Source organism: Polypterus senegalus, chromosome 15 (genome assembly GCF_016835505.1).
Source record: "Polypterus senegalus isolate Bchr_013 chromosome 15, ASM1683550v1, whole genome shotgun sequence".
Classification (NCBI taxonomy): domain Eukaryota; kingdom Metazoa; phylum Chordata; class Cladistia; order Polypteriformes; family Polypteridae; genus Polypterus; species Polypterus senegalus.
In genome coordinates, this window is record NC_053168.1 from 115587659 (window position 1) to 115609022 (window position 21364).

Consider the following 21364-nt stretch of genomic DNA (forward strand, 5'->3'; position numbering starts at 1 on the left):
ACCCACACCACAATTAAACACATTAGAAGCAAACGCGATGATGCTAAATACTAAAGATGGCCCTTTGAGAATAATTGCAGCATACAACAGTCCCAAGAACGACCTACCTGTCCAAGAACTGGATTTACTTTCCCAATCAAATACTCCAACGATCTTAGCAGGTTACCTAAATGCAAAACATCCAGCCTGGAACAGCAAAACTACTAATAAACGAGGGAGGTCTCTCATCAATTTTACTGACAGAAACCATCTAATAGTGATAGGACCAGAAGAACCAACGCTGTTCCTCCCCAATGGTTACAGACCTGATGTAATAGATATTGCGAACCTCCAAAATATAACGCACTCTCCACTCATCAGCTCCATTGCAGAACTGAGCTCTGACCACAACCCTGTACTTCTGGAGTTACATGGATCAAACAGTTTCACCAAAAACCACAATGACATAACAAAAGAAAGAATACCCTGGCCTGCTTTCACAAGAAAACTTGAATCATCCTTGGGCCCTTTACCAACAATCAGCACTCCAAAACAGCTAGAAAATGCAGCAAAAGGCCTTACTCATTGCATCAAGCAAGCAATGATAAATGCTTCATACAAAGCCCATAATACAAACAATAATAATCTGTCCTCTATTCCCAACTGGCTACTTGAGAAAATCAAAGAAAAGAATAGAATTCGAAGAAAGTGGCAAAAACATTGTAACCCAGAAGACCGCCAAAAAATGAATACACTCACAAATGAAATCAGAGAAGCACTAAATGATATCAGGAATCAAAAATGGTCACAAACCTTATCTGAAATGGAACATCAAGCAGGTACCAAATGGAAAATCGCCTGTGCACTCCGCAACAAACAATCTCCTATACCTTACCTGCATGGTCCAAACGGACTTGTATATACCACCCAAGACAAAGCAGAAGTTATTGCCAACAGCTAGGAACTCCAGTGCTCACCAAACTTTGAAAATGCAGATATCCAACACATTGAAAGAGTAAATAAAGAAACTAACCAGTTTTTTATCAACAAACCCACCAGAAGTCATTGATTTTGCTACTCCAGCAGAAATCAGAAACATCACTGACCATCTTAATACTAAGAAGGCTCCGGGGTCAGATGGCATCCCAAATGCTACTCTCAGAGCACTATCTCACAAAGCAATCGTCGCAATAACCAACATTACCAACACGGTAATGAGACTAGGACATTTCCCTGAATGCTGGAAAATTGCTGATGTCATAGTTTTGCCTAAGCCAGGAACAAACAGATCTTTCCCACAGAACTACAGACCAATCAGTTTACTTAGTACTCTTGCTAAAACCATTGAGAAAGCAATACTGAAAAGACTTCAAAAATATACAGAACAGCTACAAATAATCAATGAAGGACAACTTGGCTTCAGAACTGGACCACTCATCAACTCCTGAGAGTAGTGGAATACATCACTGAAGGCTTAATAGATCCACCGGGGTGATCTTCCTTGATGTATCCAAAGCATTTGATAAAGTGTGGCACAAAGGCCTTCTCTACAAAATGATTAAAGCAGGTATTCCAAATTACATAGTTCACCTCACAGCCTCTTTTCTTAAAGGAAGAAAATTCCAGATAAAGTTAAATGGCATCAGGTCATCACTCAAGAAAATAACTGCCGGTGTCCCTCAAGGCTCACTACTTTCACCAATCCTCTTCAACATCTTTGTAAGTGATATGCCAAAGACAAGTAGCACAACACTGACTCAATATGCAGATGATACTGCAGTACTTTACAAATCCACCCAAACCTGGGTTGTCACAAAAAGACTACAAGAGGCAGTCGTAACCCTGGAGCAATGGTTTCAAACATAGAGAATCAGCATCAACCCGGAAAAAAAGCACTGCAATCCTTTGTAGCAGAAGGCACAAACCACCACCTGGTACAATAACAATGTTTGGTCGTCCCATTTCATGGCAAAATACCTGGGAGTTATATTAGACAACCGCCTAACTTGGAGAAACCACATCACTAAAAGTATATCAAAAGCAAGAAGATCACTCGGCCAACTGTACCCACTGATGAATAGAAAAAGTAACCTGAACACTACAAACAAAATACTTCTGTACAGAAGCATCATCAGAGCTCAGTTACTGTACGCAGCACCAGTATGGGGATACGCTTCCAATGTACTCATCCGTCAGATTCAGTGCCTCCAAAACAAAGCTCTAAGAATGGCACTCAACGCAACATGGTATGTATCCAACGACTTGATTCATCAAGACACCAAATCCCTGTTGATTCAACAGTCCATTCAGAAGAATTCTATCAAACTATTTACCCAACTAGAAACTCACCCAAACAAAACTCTTCAAGGGATTCTCCAATATGATAAATGTCAATACAAGAAACACAAAAGACCAAGGGCAATACTGGATGACTAAACACCTAAACCATCCTAAAATTCAGCAATAGGAACTCGCACAACCCCTAACCAAACAGCCAAAACTGATTGCTATGAGATAAGTTAACATGAATCTCACAGATTAAAAAAAAAAACACAGATGAAGGAGTGCGAGAGGCATTGCCTCGGTCCTCCATGAGAGAAGATAGATTCCAGTCCAACAAATATTGGGTTGTGAGGAAAGATTTGGAGAGTTTTGGTGACAGATGGCGACTAACAGTGGACATGGTTTTTAAAAGATAAATAGCATAAATGGATAAGAAACTTAGAATTAAATGAGCACAGACTTTTCTGACCTTTCATTGGTGACATAAGACAAACAGTGAGTGCTGCTTCACTTGCGCTCTTGAGCTTGCCTTGACCTCCGTTAATCACCATTCACCAGATGTCGCTGTTCATAATGGGCTGAGGCTTCAAAGCTTCGAATCTTTTTCGGCACGATTAGAAAGAAAGCCTCAAAACTTCACGTGGCTTTATTTTTACCATCACAATTCCCGAGAGGCACACAAGCAGCGCGCAATGTATAAAAAGGCACATTTATACTTGTTAAAAACCTATGAAAAACAGCCCTTATAGTAGAATTGTGTAGCTCAATGGATAAAGGCTCCAGTGTAAAAACATGGGTGGCTCTAAAAAGAGCCGTTGTTGATGATAAACGTATCGCCGTAGCTTACTTGCTCTTAGCTGGCTTCTCAGTCTTCTTGGGCAGAAGGACGGCCTGAATGTTAGGCAGCACACCACCCTGGGCGATGGTCACGCCACCCAGCAACTTATTGAGCTCTTCGTCGTTACGCACTGCTAGCTGCAGATGGCGAGGAATAATTCTGGTTTTCTTGTTGTCGCGGGCCGCATTCCCAGCCAACTCAAGAATTTCAGCGGTCAGGTACTCCAGTACAGCAGCTAAATAAACGGGAGCACCGGCGCCCACACGCTCGGCATAGTTGCCTTTCCTCAAAAGCCTGTGAACACGGCCGACTGGGAACTGCAAACCAGCTCGTGAAGAGCGAGTCTTAGCTTTGGCACGAGTCTTACCACCGGTCTTTCCCCTTCCAGACATCTTCAGATATACAAAACAACTCTCTGTAACAAAATGACCCAAGGATCCGGTGTTGCATTTTTATAAAGGCGCCCTTTGTGCGCGACGGACTGAATTAACAGACTGGTGATTTGCTTGTGCTTTTACGTCACTCAGCTGGCAGCGAATCCGAAGCATGTCCGACCTTGCAATGCATTAAATTCAAATCTACAGATTCGAGAAAGGGTACAGCGTGGAGCGTGCTTATTGTTCTTGATCATGATACACCAGCAATTTGTTCGTTTTTGTACATTCTGTCTCTCTTCCTGAATTCCCTTTCTTTATTTCATGTCCCTTATAATGTACTTCATTTTACGCATGATTGCACTGCACGAACTAGTTTGACGTTTAAATTCTATGTTGAAAAAAACATTGGCCCTAGAATTCCCAGAGAGGGGCCATTTGGCCCTATCCCCCTAGCTCTACCAGAGAGGGGCCATTCGGCCCGGTTGTTTTTACCTAATATCCTTAATCACGTGTGAACGGTTGCCATTGTTCTGTAAATGTGGCAATTACTTGACACTCTTATCCAGAGCGACTTACAAGGTGCTACTGACTATACAATCAGGGATCACAGTCATCTAGGAGCAATATGTAAGGGGCCATACCAAGGGTACAACTGGTCTAGAAAAAATTGATTCAAAGATTCCAAAGTTCAAAGCGTTTATTTTCTTAAACAAAAAAATACAAAATAAAAACTACAACCACTAATAGAAAAATATACATTTACATAAATGTGCAACATCTGGTATTTGTGTATGTGTGTGTGTGTGTGTGTGTGTGTGGGAGTGACCAGTATTTTATCAGTTCATTGATGTGATCTGTTGGCACATATCTGGCACTGCCAGTCAGTCTCCTTCTTGCATTTCCCACAGGTGTACTTGTAGCAGTCCACACAGCGCAAGGTTGCATTATTTTTCTTGCACTGGACGGTCACCTGACACTTGGCCCTTTTCCCTGGGTGTGGTGTGGCAGGTTGTTGCAAAAGCAGCTGCTCCTTGTCCACCATCCTTTCTTGCATAAACCGCTTAGCAAGCTCAGTTGCAAGCTGCGCCATGAAGTCCACCCTTCTCTCCTTCACTCCGGTGCATGCCTGATACAGCACGTGAGCATTCATCACTGCCATGTCGATCATGTTGTAAAACACGGCGACTGGCCATCGCCGTGTTCCTGCGCTTACGGTGTACTGTCGAACCTTCTGGTCCATAATGTCCACGCCGCACTTCATGTAATCAGTGACTGTGTTTGGCTTCCTCTTTCGGTTATCCCCAATCTCAACTATGTTGTGCATGGTGCTGAGGATACAGACGGTCTTCTTCCTCTTGGGCGCATAAACTGTGAGTGTGGTGCCAGTGGTTGAAAACACCTGATAAGTAAGATAAGAAAAGATAAAACGTTATTGTCATTGCACTTTTATATACAGTATAATAACACAATGAAATTGGAGCTCTTGCTCTAGGTGCAAAAAAGAAAAGGAAAAATAACACAGCACTTTATATAAATATAGTAATTATTAATCAAAATAGATAAAATATATATAAAAATAGATAAAAATAACGACAACATACCTGTGTGGTGAATTTGTTGCGGTCCGAAGATTCTTTTGCTGATTGTGGAAGCTCGCGACGAATCTTGTTTATGGTGCCAACAAGAGTAGTTTTCCGGCTGAGCAGTCGTCCAGCGAGTGACAATGATGTAAAGTAATTGTCAGTGGTAACAGTTCTTCCCTTGTCCATGAAAGGCTCCATCAGCTTCATTACCACATTCTCGGACAGTCTCTCCCCAGAGGGACGACTGTGGTCCTTTCCAAGATAAGGGATAGCATTGCACATGTATTTTGATTTCAAGTCACATGCAACCCAGAACTTGATCCCAAACTTGTCAGGTTTTGAGGCAATGTACTGCTGGAAAGGACAGCGAGACTTGGTTGGAAAAAGTTGCTCGTCGACAGTGATGTGCTGGCCCGGGTTGTAAGACTTGATGCAGTTAGTAACAAACATCTGCCAAACGTTTGAAACTGCTGCGAACTTGTCCGTTGCTAACCGCTGAGTGCGTGTGTCCTTGTCATCAAAGCGTAGATGTCTCATGATGTCCTGGAAGCGGTTTCGGGCCATCGTGCTCTTGACGTGCGAGATCCCCAATGTTTCCGACCATGCATCAGCCAGTGATGGAATTCTGATCACCCCTCTCCAGAGAAGGATGGAGATGAATGCCATCAGTTCATAGACAGACATGTCCCAATCTGCTTCCATCCTGCGGCCATGCTGAACTGTACATTTTCTTATAGTGTGAAGGATGCCCCAATTCACCAAAAACAAGAAGCTCTGCAAGCGATTCTTGACAGTTCTTCTGACTTCTTCTGTTGGATCTCCATCACATGTATATGTTTCTGGTTGGCCATGAGGGAGTGGCCTCCCCACTTCTTCTTCAGCCCACACTGTGCCATCTTTTGCTGTCTCATACTTGGAACCTTTCTGTGTGGTCTGTGTCTCCAGCCGACCTTTCTTCTTTGGAGGAGTTATACTGTCTAACCCGGAACACATCTCATCACCTGAAGACATGTCAGAGTCTGAACACTCTTGCAAGTGAATGGATACTTCCCCGCCATCCGAGTCACAAGGGTCCATGTTCTGCAGCAGAACCAAAGCCTCGGCAGGAGTGTAACCTCTTGGCATCTTTGTGGCTTGTTCGTACCCGTAGGTTCTTGAAGAAGATTGTGAATGCATGTAGTAAACTATCCCTTTTATTCCCAAGTTTAGCTTGTCATCAGTTCACAGCCCCGCCCACAGTCACCCATACCACATACCACAGGATGTTAACACTAGATTTGCATGTACAGGGTGGAAAGGAAAAAAGAAGATTGTGATACTACTAGCCAAGGAACTCCATTGCCAAATGCAGGAACGATGGTCACTGGGTCTGCAAATGCTGCAAACTTAGACTTTGATACAGACAGACAGACTGTGTGAGAAAGTAGCCACTGAGACAAAAGGCAGAAAGATGATGAAGAGATGAACCTGGAACTGAGGGACAGATCACTTTTTTTTACATTTTATTCTGTATGTGTATGAGCATGTCAAAAACCATGGACCACAACTTTACTCATCTTATGACATTTTTATACAAATATACATTGGAGACTGAATGTTTTCATTCTATTCATTTTATTCTATTACCAACTCTTCATTCTGTTTTCACTCAATTTTGACTTGTGTTTCCATATATTGTGAATGTGTGTCTTACTCTGAGTAAGCAAATGCAAATGTGCCAGGCCTCACAGGTGATGGGTGGTTTGCAGTTCTTGGGGGGAAGGGAAGTGACACATTCCAATGGGCCACCCATTTACAAATGAATGGGAGCCAATTGTCGGTGATTGAGTTTTTAGTTTCAAACCAAGGGGCCATTTGGCCTACCTCTGGTAGGGCTGAGGGGGTCAGGAAAACCTGGGAGTTCTAGTGTTAAAAAGCTTTCCTATTCAAAGCGATGTGTGGGGTAAAAAAGATAAATTCATTGAGAACACACTGCTCCCTATTCTCCTTTGTAGCTCCCTCGTGAGCGATTTTCTGACCTCATTGTAGGACTCTATACGAATTCAGCTCCTGAGAAAAAGCTCCCGTCTCTTTTACAAAATACAATACGAACCGGCAAAGTAGAAGTATTGTGATTTCACTAATGTGTTGCTCCGAATGACTGGCGCTGCCTTCTCATACTGTTGCCCAGGTCTTTACTTCATTTATGAGAATATCTCTTGCGATTATGTGCAAGTTTCTTTGTGTTGTCTCTTTTTGTGAGCTGATACTAATTTCATCCACCACACGCGGTCTTCGGTCTAACTGGTAAGGGGACATTGCATCGTGTTAAAGAACAAAACAATACATTGAAATGCACTTTCGGAAACAGAAAACTTAATGCAAAAGTGTGCGCCCGAATTTCCTCCTATTCGGTAATGCAACGGTTGCTCCTGAAAGGAGGGAAACAGCTGTGTTCCTGTCATTGGTGGCTACGTGTATCCCTGTGGCGCTTTCAATTTGCATGTCTCGCTATAAAGAGAGAAACCCAAGGAGTTGTGCTAATCAACTGCTGATCTGTAGTGTGAGTAATAATGCCTGAGCCGAAAACAGCCCCTGCCCCGAAGAAGGGCTCCAAGAAAGCCGTTTCTAAGAGCCAAGTAAAAGGTGGGAAGAAGCGTAGAAAGTCCAGGAAGGAAAGTTATTCTATCTACGTGTACAAGGTGCTGAAGCAAGTTCACCCTGACACTGGCATTTCTTCCAAGGCGATGGGAATAATGAATTCATTTGTGAATGATATCTTTGAGCGAATCGCAGGTGAGGCTTCTCGCTTAGCACATTACAACAAGCGGTCGACCATTTCTTCCCGGGAAATCCAGACTGCCGTGAGACTCCTGCTACCGGGCGAACTTGCTAAGCACGCCGTGTCCGAGGGTACTAAGGCAGTTACAAAGTACACCAGCTCGAAGTAAGCGGCATAATACTTATTTAAAAGCGAACGGCTCTTTTCAGAGCCACCCACATACTCAGAAAAGAGCTCCACCTAATGTGACATTATTGCCAAATGTTTTCACGTGTTTTGCCTGCATTCTGTGGTTTTCCTATTCCCTACCAGAAGCTCCCGCTCCAGTTCACAGATGAGCTCAACGCTCTAAAACTGCCCTGTTGTCTAAATTAGGCAGGCTCTTCGAACCTACACGTCTTCATACTGGCCCAGAGAACTGCAGACATTTTGATTTGCGCATTACGAGTAGTCGGAGATCTATGCGTAACACTCGCACACCTCTCCTTACCGCTGGCGTAAATACAAGCCGCTTTATACCATCTTTCAGGAAATGCAAAGAAACTCTTTTAAAGTAGAAAATGTGGGCGGCTCTAAAAAGAGCCTTTGAGGATTTGTTTTTTAAACTCTTAGCCTCCGAAACCATACAGAGTACGACCCTGTCTCTTCAATGCGCATACTACGTCCATAGCAGTTACGGTCTTTCTCCTAGCGTGCTCTGTGTAAGTGACAGCATCTCGGATAACATTCTCCAGGAACACTTTAAGCCCGCCACGAGTCTATTCATATATCAAACCAGAGATTCTCTTCACGCCACCTCGTCGAGCTAAACGACGGATCGCGGATTTGTTAATGCCCTGGATATTATCTCGCAGCACTTTACGATGACGCTTTGCGCCACCCTTGCCAAGCCCTTTACCCCGTCCAGACATCTACTATAATATAGTCGAATTGCAACTTCCTCGCCTTACATAAATTCTAGACGACCTACTTTTCGCAAACCTCGTTTTGAATTCACTTACCAGCAATTTGGGCAAACACTGCGTTCGGTTTTGTTTAAAGTGTGCACCTATTTAAATACCCATTTGTTTTTAGTGACCAAAATGGCATCGTGCCCTTTTAAATTACCAAATTGCAGGTTTATTCACAATAAAAATTTGTTTTGCTTTTGTTGTGCTAAGTCTGGATGAATTCATGGCAATACAAACAATGAAAGTGATTTCCTTGGTTATGATATCTTTCTGTCATAATTATAACAAATACATTTTCTATTTACTATGTCCTCTTTACAACAATGAGTATTATTTTTTTGGTTGCCTGCTCCTGGCCATATTAGAAAAAAATCTTTTTATCCACTGTATATCAATTTTGACACAGTTCACATTGCTGCCCTCAGACAATTTAGCCTCCAGTCAAAAAGACAAAAGCCAAAACATCCATCCATCAATAAAATATTTCTTCCTGCCTTGCTCCTAAGGCTGTAGACATAAATACCTGCCCACTTAATCCTGCACAAAATGTTTCTGGTTCCACTAACAACAGATTGCTAAATGGTCTTTACTTAAAAAGAGAACAAAAGAAGTTGCAATAGGGAAAAAAGAAGAAAAGAAAGAAACAAAAAAATCACTCTTGAATAAGCTTTGAGGCCGAAATCTTAGAAAACAATTGATTTTGCTTGTTAAGTGAGCACAATTTCTTTTTACAAAGTGCTCCTGACCAAGTACAAATCAGAGAGCAGGCACACCTTTAACACTTTAATGCATGGACCATACATTGTGAAACCAGGCACCATGTTCACATATGTAGTCAGATTAGAGTAAACAAGCAGTAAGACGGAAACATTTCAGTTTGGTTGGCCGCACAATCATGAAGACACAAAATCCATTCTGACCATCTCACCCTAAGGGTAATTAATGCAAGGTCATAAATGACAGCATTAGGAACTCGCTCATAGTAGCTTTGATTATCTGAAGAAGAATATTTTCTGGTGAAGAAATGTACAGTGCAATATATACCTGACGAATGACAGACATATAGTTGTCAATTGCAGCTGAATAGATCTGCTGTGGGTTTTCTAGTCAGCACAGAGGAAATGGCCAACACGAACTTCATTTCACTAAGCAATCCTTTCCTAAATTTTAAATGAGCAAAGAGGTAGGGCACTTCGTTTTCACAAGTTTGCTCTGTGCCATCATAATAGATGAAAGTGTGTATATGGGATGTGTCATGGACACCATTCATGGACTGGCATCTTGGCAGGGATGGTTCAAGGTTTCTTACCCCACCCGGGAGGTCAGTTCAATGGAAGAACAGCGAGAGACCAATCACATGGACCCTTACCCAATACAAGAGTTGGCTGTCTCCCTGGACTATGTCAAATAATAAAGTTAAACATAGCTCTTGTGAGTATTGTTGAAACCCCGGGAAAGGACATCAATATTTAATGAACAGCAGATACAATAAAAAAAAAAATATTTAAAGGTATCAACACAGGCTTCTGTTTCCCAGGTGTTTAAAGCTCAATTGATCCTCTAACCTCAGTCTCCAAAAAATAAGGACTACAGACACACACCACTGCAAACCTAACTTGTAGGTCTTTTTTTCAAAGCACTGAGTCTTTCAGGCAGTATGTTATTGGCTCTCAGAAACAGAGATGAGTCATCACAGAATCAGGTAATTTGGTAGGTGCTACAATTTGTGGCAGTGTAATCTGACATCCTCAGGTGAGGAAAGAAGCAAACGGTCATGAAATTTGACATACCTGACAACTACAAGTCATGTAATATTACACATGATTTAGAGAGTAATGCCGGCAAACATGGGGTGGGTGACTTCCTTCTGCCACAAGCTTATCACTGAATTGTGCATACAGTTTATGATTATAAGTGACGAAGAGGGCATAGACTGCCCAGTAAACTGACAGTTCACAACATCCATTACCATCACACAATATCATGGTCGAAACTTCCAACTCCAGGCTTCCAACTAACCTTCTCACTGATTGCCCTGTCATCCTTGACCTCCTCTTCCTCTAAGGATAGCAGTTAAACTATCACCTAGAGACAGGAGCCTACAACCTGAGAAAAGTGATATTGCCCATACGTGTGTTGCCTGGTGATGGACTGCTGGGATTGGCTCCAGGTGCCTTGAAACCTTGCCCTGGCTAAACGGGTCACAAAAATAGATAGATGTTCTTCCCCTTACAGCAGGGGAGTCAAACTCCAGTCATGGGGGCCACAGTGGCTACAGGTTTTCATTCTGACCCTTTTCCTAATCAGTGACCAGTTTTCACTGCTAATTAACTCCCCTTCCCTTCATTTTAATAGCGTTGTTTTTAAGGATTCAGTCCTCTGAATTTATTCCTTTCTTCATTAAATGACAGCCAAACAGAAATGAGACGTGAAATGAGCCAACAGATAACCAGCTAAACTGGGATTTCTAACTCCAACCAGTTCTTTAATGAGAAGCCAATTCTTGCTGTTAATTAAACCAATTGCTTAATTCCATGGCTCATTGCTGCTCTCATTCTGCCATAGCAGACACTTCCAAAGCTGTTAATTTTTCTGTCTTTTCTAAGAACACTGTCAAGATGTTTTGGTGACCTGAGAGATCAACCTTACTAAGACCAAAAAGAGACAACTAGGGGGCCCGAGTCAGGATAATTAAATAAAGCAAAAGAAGTTAATTAGCAGCAAAAACAGGTCACTAATTAAGAAGATGGTTAGAATGAAATCCTGCAGTCACTGCGACTCTTCAGGACTGGAGTCCGACACCTGCGCCTTACAGAGATTTACGTTGGAAATGGTTTCTAGCACTCATTCAATTAAATTGTTTAATGCAATCATTAGCTTGTTATGAAGCATTCATCAGAGAGTAAAAGCTTTGGAAACAACTTGTGATGTAAACAGTCCACTCGATTGATCTGACCATCAGGTCATATTTTCTTGGCTATGGCATTACAGGGCAAAACACGTTATGTGCCGTATGCGTTTCACAGTCGTTTCCACGTTCCTTCCAGTAGCCTTTTCCTAAATTCAAACTAGGAAATCACTGATCGTCTAACAGCCGTATCCAGTTGTGTTCTGTTTATCTCTCTACAGCGATTTCCAAGTGCCTTATTCTGTAACAAACATTTTACGGAAACCTCCGTCGCCCTTACTGATTTGGGGGTTGTGGGGAAACCAACACAATTGTAAAGGAGTGTAAAGGGCGTTGAACACGCTGTCTTTCTGTAAACAGTTGACGGCAGCAGCCGTTAGAGGCTAAGGGCGCGAAAGCAGAGAAACATTTAAATTTCGCGCCGAGCTTTGAAAATAAGCAATCGACAGGAGACTTTTAGGACAAGGCTAAAAACAGTGCCGGCCCCTTTTCTGTCACCCAATCAGAAAGCACGGATATCTTGATATAATGCGCCTCGTCTAGCTGTTTCCTCATTTAGTTCTTTGATTGTATTCATTGAAGTTGCAGTTGTAAGAACGGAAAAATGGCAAGAACTAAGCAGACCGCTCGCAAGTCTACGGGCGGTAAAGCTCCCCGAAAGCAGCTTGCTACTAAAGCTGCTCGTAAGAGCGCTCCTGCTACCGGTGGGGTAAAGAAGCCTCACCGTTACAGGCCCGGCACTGTGGCTCTGCGAGAGATTCGTCGCTACCAGAAGTCCACTGAACTGCTTATCCGCAAGTTGCCTTTCCAGAGACTGGTCAGAGAAATCGCCCAGGATTTCAAGACCGATCTCCGATTCCAGAGCTCGGCTGTCATGGCTTTGCAGGAGGCCAGTGAGGCTTATTTGGTCGGTCTGTTCGAAGACACCAACCTGTGTGCCATCCACGCCAAGAGAGTAACAATAATGCCTAAAGATATCCAGCTGGCTCGCCGCATTCGAGGGGAACGCGCCTAAGGACGCAGACGAGAGAGGGGAACAAAAGGCTCTTTTCAGAGCCACCACAAGCTCTATTCGAAGAGATAAATTCCCTATGTGTAATCAAACGTGTTAACACATTGTTGTGTGCATCCTGTACTGAATGTAGAACGTGTTTTAAAAACCTGCCAGTGAGGATTGGTTTTATAGAACCACGTTTGTGTAGCAATAGCCCTATTAATACTAAACTAATACCTAGAGGGCGAAAGGCTTGCTCTCTGACGCAGAAACTTTGCCGGGACTGTCTTCATAGTAGCGATTCGAAAAACATCTAAGTGAATTCGATCACACGCTCGCTCTCCCTTAGACCACTGTAGTAGTTCAGAAAATGCATTTCTTAGCTCGCTAGACCGGCCGAATTCGAAGGGCCCGCACCTTAGTCCCAGATCACCCCAAAAAAAGGTAGACTTTCGCATAGCCACCACATTCTCTCTTCGAAGACAATGTCCTCATTTTGAAACCGACAATATCTCACTTCCCACAATGGGCCAACCCTGTACTAAAAAAAAACGTTCGTATATTTGTGGGGTTGTTTTGCCTTTGTTCCGACCTGGTAGGCTTTGAATCGATTGTACAGAACCACGTTTACGTCTATCGCTTTGTAACAAACAAATAGCCAAGGAATGAACTGCGTGCACTGTAATAAGTATTTTGACTGCCATTGCCACTACATCAATTAAAAAGATACCCCAAGTGGTAGAAGGCAATCGGTTCAACAGACACAACCCACCACGACCACTCACTCTTGGGCCAGTAGGCCAAAATATAGACATGCCCTTTTAGACAATATGGGGGCTCTGAAAAGAGCCGTTCGGATGTACATTTATCAATCCACGTAAACGGATTACTTCTTCTTGGGTGCAGCCTTCTTCACGGTCTTGGCCACTTTAGACTTGGATACCTTGGGCTTCTTTGGACTCTTTGCTGCCTTTTTGGGCTTTGCAGCTGGCTTCACTTTTTTGGGACTTTTAGTGGCTTTCTTGGCTACGTCAGGCTTCTTAGCCGCCTTCTTGGCTGCTGGTTTCTTTGCTGCTGGCTTCTTCACTTTCTTGGCGGCAGCGGGCTTTTTCGCTACTGGCTTCTTCGGAGGCACCTTTTTCTTCGTGGCTTTGTCCTTGGCCTCTGCCTGTTTTGTTGATTTTAAAAGATCCGGAGGCACCGGTACCTTTTGTCTGTAAGAGAGATCCTTTACTCACAAGGCTTTTGACAGCCAATTTAACACGAGCGTTGTTCTTCTCCACATCGTAGCCGCCAGCAATAAGAGCCTTCTTAAGCCCTGCTAAAGAGAGCCCGTGACGCTCCTTGGAAGCCGACACAGCCTCCACAATCAAATCTGAAACGCTTGGACCGGTCTTCTTAGGCTTCGAGGTCGTTTTCTTCTTTGGCGCCTTAGCCGGAGCGGCAGCGGGGACTACTGGAGCGGTTTCTGCCATATTGATCAGTTACACACACCTCGATTTCAGTGTAGGTTTCAGTCACTTACAGCGACTCGGCCGCTCATATTAGAGTGATGAGAACCGTGCCGACTCAATCAGCCCACTGTACATTCCAAGAGGACTGACAAGTGTGTTTTCTGCGTTCACAAAATCCACTTTTTTTAAAAGAAAAACTGGGAAAAATCGACACCGCGAACCCGGGACATATCGAAGGAAACATGTTGTTAGCAGGGCATTCGCCATCGCTGGGAGAGAATGTGCCGCTGAACGGCCAGGAAAGGGAATGGCACCGCATAAACGACTGGCTGTCACTCGTTACAAGACGAACGCGAATTTCACTACAAATACGCAGTCACTGTACTTTTCTTTTACATTGGAAGCATGGTGGACTAATAATAGAGAGGTCCGCAATTGATGCCGAGAAGTGTTTATATCTTTTTTGCAATAATACACAGAAAATCCGTGCTCTCGTCATGTTCAGATTAACACACCAAACGTCTTTAAATGTGATTGAAAGAAACTAGTGAAGTAAACAACTTTCAGTCAGAAATCCTGTGCGTAAAACTTTATTATGCTTCATGAAATGAAACTTGCCAATAACAAGTTGTTAACGTTACAAGCTTTAAATGGAGGTTTGATTTTTGCACATCAAAATACATCTTTACCAATAGAATAAATCTCAAAATGCCCAGTGACTTACTGTATATTAAACCTTGTTTCAATTTTCAGTTTTTCAGATAGATAGATAGATCCCTTTTAGTTCTGTCTGTGTATACTTTTAAGATTAAATAACCATGTAAAAACAATGGCATGAAAACAGTCACACATTCCAGTTACCAATTATTATCTGTACATCAGTTTTCAGAACATCTTTAGTCCAATTTGAGAGCCCGTGAGAACATTATAATAGAAGCTTTATCCAGTGGCTTCAAGTGTAAAGCAGGAATCGAACCTTCACCTGAAACGACTGAATTGCAAGCCATGCTTTTACTCTTATCCTGGGTCCATTTTGGGTAATAGATTGACCAACTCAAAAGATCATCTGAAGAGCTGAATCAAAAATATCATTAAGACACAAAAGAAATTATGTGAGATCTGGACAGGTAGCAGTTAGAGTAAAATTTGAACTCAGTTTCCTAAAATTGTGGCAGTGTACCACCCCACAGTCCTGCACTTCAGTGTGGCTTAATTTAGACTAAAGGTTCTGGGTATATGTGAAGTTTGGGAATAATCACATTGTTGTTTTTCATTTGAAGAATGTTTAATACTCTACATTGTACATTCTGAAGTACCTATAATGTGAAAATAACATTTGTTTCAATTTTACATGTGGAAGACCAGCCTATGTTTGTTGGACTACGATGTTTTTATGATTAATAATCAATAAGAAACCCACACCAGGATGGCAAATTGATGCAGGTATGGGGTGTAGGACCTCTGTTTCATATTCCATCTGGGACACCAGAAGAGATCTGTACAATTTATGAACAAGGTTAATAAATTATCAAAAGTCTTAACACTTTCACTTTCCTTGTTATGATTCAAACCGTAGCGAAAATCTGCAAGGCACGCTTGTTGAAATCTGCAAAATAATTCAATTTATTTATAACACAGAGATAATAGAAGATGGATATATGCAAATGTATAGATATATATATGCCTCAAGATATTTAGACAAAAGACATGAACAAAGAACAAACAATGTAAAATAATGAAAGCTTAGTTTAACATTTTTCTCTCCTTTTTAAAAAGGCACATAACTTTTGAGTTCTATCTCTTGGCTTAGACATAACTTTCCTCTCTTATAGAAAAAGGCAAACAACTTATGAATTCTGATTTTTTCATTCATGAGGTTAGGATGGATACATCCTCTGGCTGGTTATGAAGTTTCTATTCCTAGAAATTGGCATCCAGTTGTTCCCAGCAGCTAGCATTTACCCTGGCTCATAGACCAATTCCCACCACACCAAGTTCTCTATCTCAGATTGTGCATGAGTGTGTTTGTGTGATGTACTACCATACCCTTTCCTTCTTGATTTAGGGTAATAAACTCATAATAGCCAGAAATTATTCTTCTCAGGATTATTATCTTTAGTTACAGTTAACACCAATACCATAGTACATTAGCTGTCTTTGTTTTTTCTATTAAATTGCTGTTGATAAGTTGTCAGAATCAAAGTGTATGGTTTGAGGTGAGCACTGCTTGGTTCCTTTCCTGGTCGGCTTTCTCCAGACACATGAAAGGATTTTCAGCGTGCTTACTTTTTTTTGTTCAGGAGGTCTCCTTCTTCACCATTGGTTGTGCCTTCTGGTTGTGGGCACTACTGACATGTTTACTTTGAGGGTTTTACACAAAGTGACCTTGGATGCTAGCAAATTTATGCCTGCTAAGTCAATGACTCGCAATAAGAAGATGAATGCATGATTGTCTCTCCCTCCTGTCCTCGCTGTCCCTCAGAAGGTTTGGACTAATGGTAACCTCATCCAAACTCAACATAAACAAGTTCTCCACCATTTCATTTCAGCATAGTTTCCGCCACACCCTAGGACCAGGTCAAGCTATAGCGCACAGAGAAGAGCAGTTAGTTAGGGTGGCACTAGGGGTTTTTTTTTTGGGAGGAATAGGGATTTTGCCATTATCTTCTTGGGTGCACGTATGTCTATCCCCTTGGTTGACCACTGGTGCAAAGTTCTGTCCATCAATGTTACTCATCCTTGATTTATGGTCCTTTGTTCAGAACTTGAGTCCATTTTGCTCCCCAGAGAGAGATGTCATTGGCTGTTACATGGTCCAGTATTGACCTTGTGATCAGAAAATACTGCAGATGCTGCTTTCCAAAGGTAGGCCCATCCAGGCAAACTGAGAGTTTTAGCTAGATATAAGAGTTTCTTGTAGCAGTTTGCTAAACCAGGACTCGAGTTCCAGCCTGACAAATTGGATAATGCCACTCTGTCGTACACCATACACCTCGGCTATAAATGTAACGCCTTGTCATCACTCTTGGTGTAATGAGAATTGTTTCCGACGCAACATCAGCAAAACCAAGAAATTGGTTAACAGTTATTGCTTCAGTAAAGAGCCTCTGCAGTCTGGTTACTATTCAAGCAGTGGATGTGGAGGCAGTGTACCGCTACAAGGACCTGGGAGTCCAGATCAGTGAAAGGCCGGACTGGTCTAGTAACAGAGAGGAACTATATGAGATAAGACAGAGTAGACACACTTTGTCAAGTAGACTGCACTCTTTTAATGTGGGTAGTGACATCCTTTACATATTCTTGATTTCTGTAATGGACACAGTGATACAATGGGTTAAACTGGCCCTCATGAGCGAATGCGTGTGTGTATTTGTTGTGTATTGGAATGGCACCAGCCCAGGGGCCTCATGTATAAAAGGTGCGTGCACACAAAAATGTTGTGTAAGCCTGTTTCCACACTCACATCGTGATGTATAAAACCTAAACTTGCCGAAAAGCCATGCACATTTTCACGGCAACTAAATGCTTGGCATATGCAAGTTCTCCAATTGGTTTTGCAAACTGATGACACCCAGCATCAAAGCAGTGCTTTTGTTCAAGTGTGGTTTCCCTTTCTTTTTTAGATCCACATTCCTGATGAGGCTTTATCAAATACACTGAAATTAACCGCATGTTATTTATTAGTTTTTGGCATCCGATTGTAATTAACCTGTAACAACATAATGGTCCACAGAATGGCCAAACTATTCCAAATACCATAGCTGCTTTAGCGTTGTTTCTCTCAATGCGCCACTCATAGTGTTTATCACACTGTATCTGAGTGTGGAATCACAGCTCTACAGCAGCTGATCAGAAAGAGAATTATCGGTATACAGCACCAAGCAGACGCTGCCTCAGCCATGCACACAGTCTATTGAACTGCTCTCAAATGGCAAACGCTTCAGAGCCTTTCCTGTATGGACCTCACGGTTCAGAAACAGTTTTATCCCAAGAACTATATACGCACTCAATCAGTCCATCAAGTGCTCTTTGTAGAACTGTTTGTACTTAGTACAATCACCTCACTGTAAACTTGCGATACAGTTATTATTATGTATTGAAGTGAGTTCCAGTCTGATAAATATCCTGGAAAATCATCGGTTTATTTTTCTGAACTCTGTATATTATAAATTGCACCAAACGTACAATAATCAACAAGAACATAAATCAAGAGAAACAAAGTCTATTGGAATTATTCATGAAACAAACAGCACCATTTACTGGCATGAACTAATACTAGGCAATATAGCACATTCCTCCCCCCTAGATAACATAATCCTTTGGACAGGCTGGCTGGTGAGTTATTCTTTTAGTACAATCCAGTTCAACATCTGACAGACCCTCATTTGGAGCAACTTCAGTGGGCTCCTCCTGAATCTGATCAGGTGTCATGGAATTATCATCAGCTGATTGTTGGGGCGTAGCTGGCTGTGTGTTATTGTGCTCCTCATAATTTTCCATGTGGCTCTCAGTCTCCTGAGGCATTGAGTTAGTTACTCACCCTCTAAATTGGTCGATGTGTCTCATAATTATTCAGCCATCATCTGTTTTAACCTTGTAAGATACTGACCCCATAGCTCTCACTACCATTGCTTGGGTCCACCGAGGCCCTGTTGTATAATTTCTTGCATACACACTATCCCCTGCTTTAAACTGCCTTGTTGGACTGTGTGTAAGTTTACAAAACTGCAACTCCTTCTTTCCTTGCAAATCTGATGCTAGATCTGAGTAGAGACGATCTAAGCATGTTTTAAGTTTCCTGTTCATCAATAGTCCTGCTGGACTGTATCCTGTACTGGAACAAGGAGTTACATGCTGTTGCAGCAGGAACTTTGACAGTCTAAGATGCCAGTCTCTGACCACAATTCTTTAAAGTGCGTCTTTAGTAGTTTGCACCATTCGTTCAGCTTGGCCGTTTGACGATGGATGAGATGGAACTGTCTTGATATGATTTATGAGATTACCCCACAAGAATGCCTGGAACTCATCCTGGGGGGTAAACGGCTTAATGCATCTGCATTAGTAATTTCTTTTCCTGAGCGATACTGAACTTCATAGTCATATGCATTTAACAGTAATGACCACCTGAGCATGTGAGGTGAAATTATTTGTGGCGAAAGCCCATTTCCTTTAAACAGCCCCAATAGTGGTTTGTGATCTGTGATGATTGTAAAACTCCTACCATATAGGTACTTATGAAATTTTTTAACTTCTACAATGATACCAGTGCTTCTTTATCAATTTGTGAATAATTTCTTTCTGTATTGGTCATAGTCCTTGAGTAATATGCAATTAGAGCTTCACGACCATCACTTACTGTGTGACTCAGAACAACTCCTACTCCATAGGAGGAAGCATCACAGGTGAGAGTAAATGGTTTCTCCAAGTCATAATGCAATAAAAAACTATCTGATGATAGCAACTTTATTACTTCATTGAAAGCTCTCTAATGGGTGTCGGACCATTTCCAAACGGCATTTGTATCCATCAGGCTGTGAAGTGGCTCTGCCACAGTTGCCTTATCTTTCAGAAATGAATGATAAAAATTTAGCAGTCCCAGAAATGCTTGCAGCTCCTGTTTAGTACTTGGTGATGGAGCCTCATGGATCGCTTTAACTTTTGTGGTAGTTGGATTAATTCCTTCAGCATCAACTCTGAATCCTAGGAACTCTACACTTGGTACACCAAACACACATTTGTCTTTTTTTAGCCTAAAGCCTACATCTGCAAATCGTTGTAGTACTAAATACAACTTTTTAACTAAGGCTTGCATAGTCTCTGCTCCAATTAAAATATCATCAAAATAAGGAACTACTCCCGGGAAGCCTGAAATGAGGTCATCCATCAATTTCTGAAAAATCCCAGGAGCAATACAAACCCCATACTGCAGGCGAGTAACTCTGATTGCACCTTTGTGAGTAATTATGGTCTGTGAATCTGTAGCTGCATCATCCATTGGCAATTGTTGATATGCTTGTGCCAGGTCTAGTTTTGCAAAAACTCTTCCTTTTGCTAATGTAGTAAGTATTTGATTGATGGATGGAGTCTGGTATGGGTGCTCCTGTAATGCTTTATTTATTGTGGATTTGTAGTCAGCACATATTTGAACTTCACCATTTGGTTTTAATACAGGAACAATAGGAGTGGCCCAAATGGGATGAGTTACTGAACCTAGTGCACCCTGCTTCACTAGACGGTCAAGCTCTATTTCTATTTTGGGGCAGAGAGCAAAAGTAACAGGTCTTGGTTTTAAATGTGTGGGTGCTACATTGGAGTCCAACTGAAAAACAACTGGTGCACCCTTAAATTTGCCCAAACCCTCTTCAAAAACACAACTACAATCTTTCAGGATTGAGTGTATTGGGTCTGTGGCAAGGTTGTATATTCCTGTTAACTGAATACCTAAGGGTTTAAACCACTCTCCACCAAGTAGACTGGCCTTTTGTCCCTTAGCAATAATAAGGCATAAATAACCCCTGTCCTTCTTGTAATGTACCTTGACTGAGCAGGCACCCAACACGGTAACATTTTGTTTGTTATAATCCACAAGTTGAATATCACAGGGTACAATAGGAGGAGCATTCATTGGTCATAATGTGTGGTAGATCTCCTCTGAGATTAAGGAATACTCACATCCTGAGTCCACTTCCATCCTGCATGGCACTCCTTGTAATGTGACAAGAGTATATGTCTTGTGTCTGGTTGTACAAGCTCCCACACTGTTGATGATTTCTGCAGAATAGACATGTATCATGTCCATCTTCAAAACTCTCTGCAGCTGCGCTCCCTCTTTGTTCTACTTTTTGAGATGAACTTATACTTGCTGGCTTACCTTTCATTGGATAAGCCCCCTGACAAAATACTCTCTGTAGATGCCCACGGCGCTTACATTTATGACACACAGCTTCTCTGAAATGACAAACGTCACGTCTGTGATTCCCCCCACAACTATTGCAATTTCCTTGAACGGGGTCCAAAATGTCTGAGTGTAAGTAATAAGACTTTGCTTTTGGGTTTTTATTTTGCAGCTGATGGGTGTCTGATGTGCACAATTTAATAGATGATTCCTGTATTTCTTTTGAGTGTACTGATGCAGCCTCATATGCAAGTGCTTCTTCCTGAGCTAAGGAAAAGGTTAAATTGGATATTGCTAAGAGCCGCCTCTGCCTCATCTCTGACCCTGCATACAAGTCTGTCT

At 42.1% G+C, this 21364-nt stretch overlaps 4 protein-coding genes and 1 pseudogene across 5 annotated transcripts in view; 2 read left to right on the forward strand and 3 right to left on the reverse strand.

Annotated features, from left to right (window-relative positions):
- The window catches only part of LOC120515820 (histone H2A-like), a 93476-nt gene extending 89638 nt beyond the window's left edge, over positions 1-3838 (reverse strand). Inside the window, exon 1 of one of the 2 annotated variants that reach the window (XM_039737146.1) lies at positions 3110-3834. In XM_039737146.1, the coding sequence (XP_039593080.1) occupies positions 3110-3492 (383 nt within the window). In that variant the 5' untranslated portion in view covers positions 3493-3834. Of the gene's footprint in view, positions 1-3109 lie in introns of both variants that reach the window. The other variant, XM_039737145.1, reaches the window with a different exon arrangement.
- Positions 3839-4266: 428 nt separating this feature from the next.
- Positions 4267-6239, reverse strand: LOC120515807. Its single transcript, XM_039737126.1, has 2 exons — positions 5079-6239; positions 4267-4876 (listed from the first exon to the last, which is right to left on the reverse strand). The coding sequence occupies exons 1-2, from the start codon at positions 6234-6236 to the stop codon at positions 4319-4321; spliced, it is 1716 nt and encodes a 571-aa protein (XP_039593060.1). The 5' UTR covers positions 6237-6239; the 3' UTR covers positions 4267-4318.
- A 1373-nt stretch (positions 6240-7612) lies between these two features.
- On the forward strand, positions 7613-8036 carry LOC120515827 (histone H2B 5-like). Its single transcript, XM_039737153.1, has one exon. The coding sequence runs from the start codon at positions 7613-7615 to the stop codon at positions 7988-7990; it is 378 nt and encodes a 125-aa protein (XP_039593087.1). The 3' UTR covers positions 7991-8036.
- Positions 8037-12207: 4171 nt separating this feature from the next.
- Positions 12208-21364, forward strand: part of LOC120515522 — a 30845-nt gene continuing 21688 nt past the window's right edge. Inside the window, exons 1-2 of the mRNA XM_039736582.1 lie at positions 12208-12692; positions 13580-13876. Coding sequence (XP_039592516.1) covers positions 12284-12692; positions 13580-13876 — 706 coding nt within the window. The 5' untranslated portion in view covers positions 12208-12283. The remainder of the gene's footprint in view (positions 12693-13579; positions 13877-21364) is intronic.
- LOC120515814 lies at positions 12710-14172 on the reverse strand (annotated as a pseudogene).